This window comes from Sprattus sprattus (genome assembly GCF_963457725.1).
Source record: "Sprattus sprattus genome assembly, chromosome: 2".
NCBI classification, from domain to species: Eukaryota; Metazoa; Chordata; class Actinopteri; order Clupeiformes; family Clupeidae; genus Sprattus; species Sprattus sprattus.
This window is the reverse complement of record NC_137921.1, coordinates 14,456,442-14,468,941: the sequence shown is the minus strand read 5'-3', so window position 1 is coordinate 14,468,941 and position 12,500 is coordinate 14,456,442. Positions and strand designations below refer to the sequence as shown.

The following is a 12,500-nucleotide window of genomic DNA, read 5'->3' as shown; positions in this document are numbered from 1 at the left end:
GTGCCAATTAGTTGATATCGACCCCTGATTCTGATCCACTTTCGCACCCCCCTCTCCTGTCCCCACCCCCCACCCCCACCCCCACCCCCTCGTGTCCTCCTGGTAATATGTGTTAGGTGGTGCTCGTTAGGCGCCTTCTAAATTGCCACTCATCGCTCCGTTCCCTCAAAATGAACTTCAGAGTCAGTGTAGCGCTAATTGTTAAAATAAGGATTTTATGATGTCTAATGAATCAGGAGCGTTAGCGGCGGCTGTGTTGGCTGCGCCCCTCTCTCCTCCCGCTGTCGGCCTCTGCTTGAGGCGGCGTGATGAGGGAAATGTCAGGCTCATTACCTGCCCTGGCTGGAGAGGCAGCGGGCTTCCCAGGCTCAGGCTCAGGCTCAGGCTCAGGCTCAGGCTCAGGCTCAGGCTCAGGCTCAGGTCCAGGCTCAGGCAGGGCTTTGAGCTGTTGCCTGGCGGTGGCAGCGGAGGAGGTGTCTCATGCCGTTTCACTTCCAGGTCGTGGCGATGCTTTAACCAGGGTGGCTTGGCTGGGTCTGATCTGTTGACTTCCAGGGAGTCAGCAGTGGCTCAGGAGCTATTGATACACTTTGGTGTGTGATGAAGAGCTTGTGATTATAACAGCACTGGGGTTGTGGTAATAAATATGATTATTTGTCATTGAAGCTATAAATATATATTTATATGAATAATATTTCATAACATTTTGTGCAGACAACCTTCTTAGTACACAAAGGACCTCTATTCCCAGCCTATATTTGTGTGTGTGTGTGTGTTGTGTTTCTGTGTGTGTGTTTCCGTGTGTGTGTGTATTTGTGTGTGTGTGTGTGTGTGTGTGTGTGTGTGTGTGTGTGTGTGTGTGTGTGTGTGTGTGTGTGTGTGTGTGTGTGTGTGTGTGTGTGTGTGTGTGTGTGTGTGTGTGTGTGTGTGTGTGTGTGTGTGTGTGAGTGTGTGTGTGTGTGTGTGTTTAATTTAACTTGCTTTGTGGGTTGCATGTCTCTCTGAGGCTGTGTGAGAGAGGTGCACTAATGACCTCTCATGACAGGCCTGCCTGCCGACTGAATCTCACAGGCTGACAGCAGGGCAGGGACCTGCTCCTTTGGCGACTCAAGAGTGTGTGTGGCTCTCTGTGTGAGCCTCCCTAATAGCTTCTGTTCCAGATCCATTTGTTTGAGGGGATCTGACTCTAATTTTATTCCATTTGTTTTGGGGGGATCTTACTCTGATTCTGTTCCATTCTTTTGAGGGGATCTGATTCTGATTCTATTCCATTTGTTTGAGGTGATCTGACTGATTATATTCCGTTCGTTTGAGGGGATCTGATTCTGATTCTATTCCATTTATTTGAGGGGATCTGATTCTGATTCTATTCCATTTATTTGAGGGGATCTGATTCTGATTCTATTCCATTTGTTTGAAGGGATCTGACTCTGATTCTATTCCATTTGTTTGAGGGGATCTGACTCTAATTCTATTGCATTCGTTTGAGGGGACCTGGCCCTGATATGGCATGCATCATGAGGGACCTGTACCAGATTCGATCAGATCTACTGCAATGTCAACTAATCATACTTATCCCGGATCAGCACTTTGTTGTTGATATCATTTCCTGCATCCAAACTCTGGCAGGTGACGCTTCTCTCTGGGTTGCTTCGTCAGATACTGATCCAGAATAGGAGTTGTGCTGTACAGAGGTGTCTTCCTGTATCCATTCTCTGGCAGCTAAAGTACCTCTTCAGGCTGCCGTGTAAAATATTGATCAAGAATCAGATATATAACCGCTCACTGCATTGCTATGCTGCTTGGTAAAATACTGATCCAGAATCAGAGATATAACCACTCACTGCATTGCTATGCTGCTTGGTAAAATACTGATCGAGAATCAGAGATATAACAACTCACTACATTGCTATGCTGCTGTGTAAAGTACTGATCCTGAATTTGTGGTGTGCCTTGCATAGATAACCTCATCACTGGGAGCTGAAGTAGCTCTCTTGGTTGCTATGGAAATACTGATCCCGGATGAGTACTTTGTCATAGAGGTCACTTCCTGCTGCCCATCTCTATGACCTGTAGCTGTTCTTTAGGATGTTATATTGCTATTTAAATACTGAAAATGGATCAAATGGATCGGTATTTTGAGGTACCTCTCTGGATTGCTGTGTAAACAGCGACCTTCGATCAGTTATGTGTTGCAGAGGTCACTTTGTGCACCCCCTGTGTGGGGCCTGTGGTTGCTGTCTATATTGCCATGTTGCTATGGAAATTACAGAATTTATATAGAAGATATATATATATACAGTATATACATGAAACACACACACACACATATTTACACACATATATATACATATAAATATACATATAAAAAACGAAAATATATGAATTCTAGACTTTTTCCATGTGGGTTGTCCTTTGGAGTTTAGAATTCAGACCAAGATGAAGCAACATAATGTGTTAGTTTTGCCTATTAGGACAGTAAGTTGTGTGTAATGTGGCAGTTAGTTGTGTCTAATGGGGCAGTTAGTTGTGTGTAATGTGGCAGTTAGTTGTGTCTAATGGGGCAGTTAGTTGTGTCTACTGTGGCAGTTAGTTGTGTCTAATGGGGCAGTTAGTTGTGTCTACTGTGGCAGTTAGTTGTGTTTACTGGGGCAGTTAGTTGTGTCTACTGAGGGAGTTAGTTGTGTCTAATGGGGCAGTTAGTTGTGTGTACTGGGGCAGTTAGTTGTGTCTAATGGGGCAGTTAGTTGTGTCTAATGTGGCAGCTAGTTGTGTCTACTGGGGAAGTTAGTTGTGTCTACTGGGACAGTTTGTTATGTCTCGTTGGGCAGTTAGTTATGTCTCGTTGGGCAGTTAGTTGTGTCTTATGTGGCAGTTAGTTTTGCCTCAGAGGCAGTTAGTTGTGTCTCGTTGGGCAGTTAGTTGTGTCTAAAGTGGCAGTTAGTTGTGTCTACTGGGACAGTACGTTGTGTCTAATGGGGCAGCTAGTTTTGCCTACTGAGGGAGTTAGTTGTGTCTATTGGGGCAGTTAGTTGTGTCTACCGGGACAGTACGTTGTGTCTAATGGGGCAGTTAGTTGTGTCTACTGAGGCAGTTACTTGTGTCTACTGGGGCAAAAATGGGACAGTTACTTCCTGGTGGAAGTTCTGGTCTCATAAGTGGCGTGTCAATCTTCAGTCCTCTCTGGTTGGCCGAAGCGCCTCTCTCTGAGGGCTGCTATGTAAATACTGAGCCACTGCAGCAGTCACTCCCTGCATCCCCTGTGTGGGATATGCAGCGACTCTCTAAGTTGCTGTGTTGCTATGGCAAGCACTGATGCTGTGTGCCGCAGAGGTAAGATCCTGTATCCAATCTCCTGCAGTGTACCCTGCTCTCTGGGACGCTATGTGAAGACTGTTCCTGGATCAGTACTGTGCCGCAGAGGTCACTTCCTGGTTGCCCATCTCTGGCAGTTTACGCTTCTCTCTTGGCTGCTTCTTAAATACTGATCCTATATTTAGGTCACTTACTGCACCCCCTATAGCTGCTCTCTGCCTTTCTATGCTACTGTGTAAAACGCTGTTCCATAAATTGATGTTGTGCTACACCTCATCTCCAGCGGCAATATCTCTGGGCCGCAATGTAAATACTGTTCCCAGGTCAGTGCTGTGCTGCAGAGGTCACTTCCTGTATCCAATCCCTAGCAGCGCACTCTGCTCTCGCTGATGCTATGTAAATACTGTTCCTGGATCAGTACTGTGCTCCACAGGTCACTTCCTGTTGGCCCATCTCTGGAAGCTGAGGCTGACGCAGGGCCACCTGTTCGCTCCCTATCGCGCCGCTGAGTTTGTACCTCAGCAGATGTTTCAGTCACTAGTGCACAGTGGGTTTCCAACACACAACCCTAGCTGGCTACAAGCCAAAGAGATGCTTAAGGGTTCAGTTCACAGGGCTTTAATGTGAAAAATGCTATTGCAATAGCTGCTATGATTAATGTTCGTGAATTGAATGTGCCTGGACTGGCCCTTACACAGTTATCATAGCATGTGATTTCTTGAAAATTAAAAACAAATGCATTAGAATCACATGAAGTAGTCACCAATCACTGATAAACCGAATACACAATAATACTGGTGAACATGTCTTCCTTACGAATGTCATCTTTATGGATGGACCAAAATTATTTTTCATTTTAGACATCACAAAACACACATTTCACATTGCACCTTTGAATGTATGGTGAAGATTTTCTATTTCACACCATATTGTACCAGTCACAGTCATGTTAAAATCACCTCTGAACATTTTACAGCTTACTTCTGCACAGAGCCTTCAAAATAGCAAGAGCCTATGTTGGCCTGTTAAACTGCTAAAAGCAGAAATCCTCCTGTGTACACTGTGAACTTTCTCACAAAAACCCACAATCACTTCAACCTCAGGCCATCCACCACCTCTGTAAGCATTCCCATTCTAGGCCTTTAGCCTAAAAGGACCTTCAACATGTACACCAACCCCCCCAAAGACTTAGGCCACATCTGGGCCACGTCAGGGCCGGATACGGGCCAAAACCAGACGAATGTTGGTGAACTTCCAGACTGCTGTGTGTTCTTTGATGCTCCATCTTCCTGCAACCAGCTCAGCCTCCGGAGGAAATGGGATTATTACTTTTGTGATCGAGGTCACGCAGTTTGCGATGTCAAAACAGTGTTATTCACTGTTCCGGCTCTTTCTACTATCTTGTAGAGCAACAAGCCCAAATGTCACAGCGTTTTTTCAGTCGTTTAATTTAGCTCACTGAAGTTTATTTTTGTCGTGTGACTGATGTGCTTCTCATTTCTCTGTCTGAATGAATATGGGGAGGAGGCATACACACACACACACAACTACACACTTGAACACTGACACACACACATACACACAACTACACACTCAAACACTGACACACACACATACACACAAATACAGACACAAATACAGACACACACACGCATACAAATAGAAACACACATACACATACACACACAAGCACACACACACACACACACACACACACACACACACACACACACACACACTCACACACACAGACACGCAGTGATTCTCTGTGTGTCTCTTGCTCTTGATCTCTCCGACTCTCTCTTTTTCATTCAACCCTCTTCTCTCTCTCTTTCTCTTAATCTCTATGTCCTTGTCTCCCTCTCTTTATCCCTCTCTTCCGTCTGCTTGCTCTCTGATAGCCATGTGATCATCACTGTTTGGTTACCTCTCTGTTATCTATTTATATCATCAATCTCTCTCCTCCACCATTCTCCTCTGTCCTCTCTTTCTCTCTGTGTGTATCCTTCTCTTCTTCTCTTTCTCTCTCCCTCTCTCCCACATGCTCTCTGACCCTCTTTCCCTCCCTCTGTCTTCCCCCTCTCTATTTCTCTCACTCTCCCTCTTTCCCCTCTTTTCCCCTCTGCCCTCCCATCTCTATCTCTTTTTATCTCCCTCCATCTCTCTATCTCCCTCTATCTCTCTCTATCTCTCCTTATCTCTCGTGCTGTTCCCCTTTCTGTCTGTGTTATTGTGTTTTGCCCTTCTCTGTGCTGACACTCCTTCTCTTCTCTCTCCCTTCCTCCCTCCCTCCATCCCCTTTCTCTCTCTCTCTCCTTCCTCTATCTCTCCGTCTCTCTTTCTTCCCCCATCCTGTCATCCTGCTGTTGCCCTCTCCTCGCCATCTGTCTCTCTTCTTTATCTCTCTCTTTGTTGTGTTCTCTCTATCTTCCTCCACTCACTCTCTGAATCTCCTCCTCACGCTCTCTAAGTCTCTGCCTCTCGCAAATTCAGACTTAAACATGCTAGGGGTTAGATTGGGAGCTTGTGTGTGTATGTGTGTGTGTGTGTGTGTGTGTGTGTGTGTGTGTGTGTGTTTCTGTGTGTCTGTATTTGTGTGTGTGTGTGTGTGTGTGTGTGTGTGTGTGTGTGTGTGTTTGTGTGTGTGTGTGTGTGTTCTGATGCTCCTGAAAGCTCTGTCCCAGTCCTGTCAGTGCGCTCCACACAACCCAAGCCCCCCCCACCCCACCCCATGGGGCCCATGGCAACTTACCTATCTGCCCTTAACGCTGTCACCAACCAACTGTCACTTTTCCACACCTACTAACCTTTACACTCCCTCCCACCCCCCCCCCCCCCAATCTGTCTCAACTCTCTCTCTTATTCTGTCTATCTCTTCCAACATCCATGTTCTCCATCTATCAATTCCTGTCTTTCTCTCTTTCAGTCTTTCTCCTCATTTTAAAAGCCGTACCATTCTCTGTTCTTCTCCTCCTTTGGCTCCCTGATAAATGTCTCACTCCCTCATCCTCCATCCATCCCTCTCCCTGTCACTCAGTTTTCCATTGTCTTCCTCTCCCAGTCTCCCTGCGGGTTTTTTTTTCCAACATCTTTTTCTTCTCTGTCTCCCACTCTCTCCTGAATGTCACTTGTTTCTATGTCTGTACATCTTCCCAAATTCTCTCTTTTTCCACTCTCTCACTCACTCTCTCTCTTTTGATTGTCACTTATTTCTCTGTCCATACATCTCTCATTTCTCTCTTTTCCCTCTTTTTCTCTCTCAGTCCACTTGTCTTTTTTCTCTTTCTACCCTCTTCCCTCCATCCATCTTCTGTCTGTGGTCTTACCTCTGCTGTCTCTCCCCCTAATCTTTCCAAGCAGCATAACTGTCTGTGCTGTCAGAGAGGGTCTCTCAGCTCTACCCTCTCTGATGCAGTGCAAACACACACACACACACACACACACACACACACACACACACACACACACACACACACACACACACACACACACACACACACACACACACACACACAGACACACACACACACACACACACACACACACACACACACACACACACACACTGTGCTGTCAGGGAGGGTCTCTCAGCCCTACCCTCTCTGAGGCAGTGCTGCTGACGGACACAAGTGGACACATGGAGGAGAGGGTGACATGTTAAGCTGAGTCACGATTACCTGTGCCTGTGTGTGTGTGTGTGTGTGTGTGTGTGTGTGTGTGTGTGTGTGTGTGTGTGTGTGTGTGTGTGTGTGTGTGTGTTTGTGCGTGTGTTTGTGATGTGTGTGTCTGTGTGTGTGTGCAAGCCTGTGTCTCTATGTGTCTGTGCGTGTTTGACTGATTGTATTGTCGATGCACAATGGTTTGCTGTATGTGATGCGTTTCACTAACACGTGTGTGTGTGTGTGTGTGTGTGTGTGTGTGTGTGTGTGTGTTAGTCAGCTTGTGTGTAAAGAGCCTTGTGTCTGCTGTGAAAGAAAGTATTCATATATTGTATCATGAATGTTTAGACTAAAATGGAATGCTCAAAAATGCTGTGTCTGAGTGTTCTGCTCTTGGTTGGAAAGATTTTAGTTTCCCACAGATACAAAATCAATAAAGCAAGAATGTGAAAACACTTAACTCAAGGAATGTTTTTATGACATTATAAGAAATTAGGCCGGGCTATTACCTGAAACTGACTTGTTGCTCTAGTAGAAGTTAGTAAGCAATTTGCAGCTGCATCTTCTTGCTGCCATGTTGTGAAACCACTGCTAATGATTAATGTATTGTGCAGTGGTGGTCCGTCAGGGCCTTCAAGGCCTTCTCTGCTGGCCTAAACATCATCAGAAAATAAATGTAATAAAATCAATTTAATTTTAATATTTTCTTTTCATAAATATGAATTAAATTATTCCCCATAGTCCATTGTCTTCATTTCATAGCTTCCAGCGTTGTTAATTTATGTTAGAGCTTTCATCCAATCATATTTCAGCTATCATGTGTTGCCATGCTCCAAGAGATCTTCCCCGAGAACAGAAATCTTCCCTGAGGCCTTCGGAATTCACATTGAAGGCCCGTGTACATCTGATTGGTTATCACAACTGGCTGTTTCAGTTCATTTAAGTTGAATGAACTGAAACAGACAGTTGTGACATGCTGTAGCCTACACCACCAGCATTACCTGGCTCGTTGTACTACAATAGTGTCGCAAAGTTTGCGCATGCGGCCTCACATCAGGCAGGTCCTCACATTTGGCAGCTACAGGGCCTTCTAGAAGGCCCGGAAGATTTCTTTACCTCGCGTTGAACGTGACACGTAAACGTCCTTTGATTGGATACTGAGGCAGACCGGTGCAGTGCTTCAGTGCTCAGTTTAGCTGGCTAATGCGAAAACGACGTACATCGGTTTCAATGCTTATTATGCTAGTTGTTTCAATTGGTAAGACTAAATATAATTACATTAACCAGCTCAAATAAACTAGTTTACACCAACTTGATAATTCCAGTTTTTGATACAATTACAACGCCATTTTCAAGACGGAACTTTCAAGAAAAACTGGATATCGTGAGGATGGGAAGTTTAATGAAACTGCTTTGCAGGTGGGACAATGCGATGTTTAGTGGACAAACTTGTTAAAGCTCACATAGGCTACTTTCGGTGGACTTAATAAAACTTTGTAGACTAATCCCTGAAAATCGCCTTTTATTTTTAAGTTGTGACAGTAATGTCCAAGCGATCATATATCTGAGAGTTTACTACTCTTAATGTATTGTTAATACGGGTGTATTGATTTTAAATGCTCCGGAAATATTAATAAAGTCTGTTGTACTCGACTATGTTAAGGTGATGCAATGCTCACTTATACTGCCTTTCTGTATAAATATAATGGTTCGAGAGCCATGGCGTCGTAATGATGGTATTAGGAGGTGGATTCACTCAGTTTAACATCGTGTAGGACATCGCTGAAGGCCTAGTCGTGAAATGCACGGACCGCCACTGGTATTGTGTAACCACTAATCTTTCTAATAAAAGCGACTGTTTGAGAAGGGGGACGGCAGCAACAATTTGAAACAATTGTCTTTCTCCGCCGTCTGTTAATACTTTGCTCTAGTTTGTGGTGTCTTTATTCTGACATCTGCACAAAGTGTATGCTTGTAATGGACAACCTGATTCCACGTAGAGTATATACAGCCGCGGAAAAAATTAAGAGACCACTTCAAAATTATCAGTTTCTCTGGTTTTACTATTTATTGGTATGCGTTAAAGTAAAATGTACATTTTTGTTTTATTCTATAACCTACTGGCAACATTCCTACCAAATTTCAAATAAAAATATTGTCATTTAGATCATTTATTTGCAGAAAAATGACAATTGGTCAAAATAGCAAAAAAGATGCAGTGTCTTCAGATCTCGAATAATGCAAAGAAAACAAGCTCATATTCATTTTTAAACTACACAATACTAATGCTTTAACTTAGGAAGAGTTCAGAAATCAATATTTGGTGGAATAACCTTGATTTAAAATCACAACTTTCATGTGTCTTGGCATGCTCTCCACCAGTCTTTCACATTGCCGTTGGGTGACTTTATGCTACTCCTGGCGCAAGAATTCAAGCAGCTCGGCTTCTTTTCATGGCTTGTGACCATCCATCTTCCTCTTGATCACATTTCAGAGGTTTTTTTATGGGATTCAGGTCTCGAAATTGGGCTGGCCGTGACAGGGCCCTGATCTGGTGATACTCCATCCACACCTTTACTGGCCTGGCTGTGTGGCATGGAGCATTGCCCTGCTGGAAAAAACACTTCTCAGAGTTGGGGAACATTGTCAGAGCTAAAGGAAGCAAGTTTTTCTTCCGGGACAACGTTGTACTTTGCCTGGCTGAGGTTTGTAAAAGACCATAAGGATTGAACCAAAGCGGACTGGAGGGTCTCCTAGTTCGTCTCCTCTGATGAGTCCAATTTCACAGTAGGTGCAAGACTCTGTGGCTTGTAGGCCTCTCCAGGTCTCCGTCTAACCATCAGACGACCATGTGTTGGGCAAAGCTGAAAATTGGACTCATCAGAGAAGACGAACTAGGAGACCCTCCAGTCCGCTTTGGTTCAATCCTTATGGTCTTTTACAAACCTCAGCCAGGCAAAGTACAACGTTGTCCCGGAAGAAAAACTTGCTTCCTTTTGCTCTGACAATGTTCCCCAACTCTGAGAAGTGTTTTTTCCAGCAGGGCAATGCTCCATGCCACACAGCCAGGCCAGTAAAGGTGTGGATGGAGTACCACCAGATCAGGGCCCTGTCATGGCCAGCCCAATTTCGAGACCTGAATCCCATAAAAAACCTCTGAAATGTGATCAAGAGGAAGATGGATGGTCACAAGCCATGAAAAGAAGCCGAGCTGCTTGAATTCTTGCACCAGGAGTAGCATAAAGTCACCCAACGGCAATGTGAAAGACTGGTGGAGAGCATGCCAAGACACATGAAAGTTGTGAGTTTAAATCAAGGTTATTCCACCAAATATTGATTTCTGAACTCTTCCTAAGTTAAAGCATTAGTATTGTGTTGTTTAAAAATGAATATGAGCTTGTTTTCTTTGCATTATTCGAGATCTGAAGACACTGCATCTTTTTTGCTATTTTGACCAATTGTCATTTTTCTGCAAATAAATGATCTAAATGACAATATTTTTATTTGAAATTTGGTAGGAATGTTGCCAGTAGGTTATAGAATAAAACAAAAATGTACATTTTACTTTAACACATACCAATAAATAGTAAAACCAGAGAAACTGATAATTTTGAAGTGGTCTCTTAATTTTTTCCGCGGCTGTATTCCCACTCTCTGTGGCTTCTGATGAGACTAATCAGAGCTGTGTGCTTGACTGACAGCCACTGAGGCATGGATCATAGCTGTGTGCTTGACTGATAAAGTTCAGTATAAGTGGAAAGAAGCTGGACGCGAAATGGAAAACGGGCTAAGGGCTGGGTTGTGTATGCACAAACAAACGAACGGAAAAACAAACCTCTCTGTGTTTGCCCGGGTGGTGTTGTCCCACGTGCCCCAGCGTCGGAGAGCCATCGTCGGGGTGACTCTCTCGCCTGCGGCCCCTTGACTCATGCCGGTAACAGACACTAAATAAGGGAGGCCATGCCGCTGATGATCCGCGCTGGACTCAAGCAGGAGCCGGCTGCATGGCTTTAGGGGAAGAAATGGAAGAAAATAAGATGAAGCTTTCATAATGTTTTTACGTAATGCGTTGCTCGTGGCTTCTCCTCGGCTCGTTTTAAGGCTCTGTCCATAAAGGAGCGGTCTATTTGCGTGTTTATTCCAGGAGGCAATTTAGTGCTCTTAATTATTACAAATATTTTGAGAGATCAAGTTCGTGGAGTGTTCAGGCAACTCCCTGCTGGCTAAACATCTGTTGATATTCCTCAGCTGTGTCCCCCCAAACGTGACCATCCCAATCACAGAATACATCACAGTAGGCCGGCAGTATCCCATGTGTACGCCACATCTGCCTATCCAGCTAGCACTGTGGCTACATATCCATTTATTTGGGGGGGGGGCAAGGTGGATTATGCATTTTATAGCTAGCGGTGAATTCATGAGGGATAGATTTGATATTTAAGGCACGGCCATTCTCTTCTTACAATGTAATGTCAACATGGTGTGCGAAAATGAGCTGTGTGAGTAACTCAATTTTCCCTCTCCCTCCCTCTCTCTCTCTATCTCTCTCTCTTTTTCTCTCTCTCTCTCTCTCTCTCTCTGTCTTTTGCTCTGTATTCTCCTTCATCTCTTCATCTCGAATGCCTTCCCTTCCCCCACTCAATGTGCCTTGTCCATGCTCGTGTTATTATCTTACATCTTCTCTGAGTTGTTGTTTTTTCATCTATTTCTGTCACCACACAACTTGCCTATTGCATTCTCATCTGTCTTTCTCTCCTCCCCCTCCTGCTTCTCTTTTGTCCGTGTGTTTCTTCACTTTCATCATCTCTCTCTCTCTCTCTCTTTTTATATCTATAATCTGTCCATTACTGATTAGAGATAGGCTCAGGGCTGGTGATATCAGTCACTGCGTTGTATAGATGAACATGGAAATTGTTTGTAGATGTAAGACAATATTTACTTACTTGGCCGTTACTTGTGGTGTGTGATAATAAAGGTGTTAATTCCCTCTCTTTTTCTCTCCCTCTCTCTTTCTCTGCCTCTCTCTCTCTCTCTCTCTCTCTCTCTTTCTCTGCCTCTCTCTCTCTCTCTCTCTCTCTCTCTCTGCCTCTCTTTTCCTCCCTCTCCCTTCAGCTCGTTTGCGATGCCTAAAGCAGCAGTGAAAAAGCTGCACTGGCGCTCGAAAGTGCAGGAAACCTTCATACCGCTCGACGGGGCCTCAGGCGACCTGGGCGTGGCAGTTGGAGGCGGGGCCGACTATGGAGAGTTCCCATTTATCACTGCAGCCCACGGGGGCGGAGTCACAGTGGCCGACGTCATCTTAGAGATCGGCGGAACCCCTGTGCTGGGTATGACACTCGGGGACGTGCGGGGCGTCCTCAACTCCTGCCCACACCCCGTCCGCATCAAGACTGTGTCACCAGGTGAGCCCTGTGAGTGACTGAGGGAGTGAGCGACTGAGTGAATGAAGGAGTAGGGGCTTGCATTGTGAAATAAAGAGCCTGATTTTTTTGTGGATATATTTATTTATTGATCAGGGTTTTGTTT

General features: G+C 44.8%; 1 protein-coding gene across 1 annotated transcript in view; it reads left to right on the top strand.

The window, feature by feature from the left end:
* The window catches only part of magixb (MAGI family member, X-linked b), a gene marked incomplete at both ends in the record, with an annotated part of 98,180 nt that overhangs the window by 10,907 nt on the left and 74,773 nt on the right, over nucleotides 1–12,500 (top strand). The window contains one exon of the mRNA XM_080858522.1: nucleotides 12,087–12,376. Within this exon, the coding sequence (XP_080714648.1) occupies nucleotides 12,087–12,376 (290 nt within the window). The remainder of the gene's footprint in view (nucleotides 1–12,086; nucleotides 12,377–12,500) is intronic.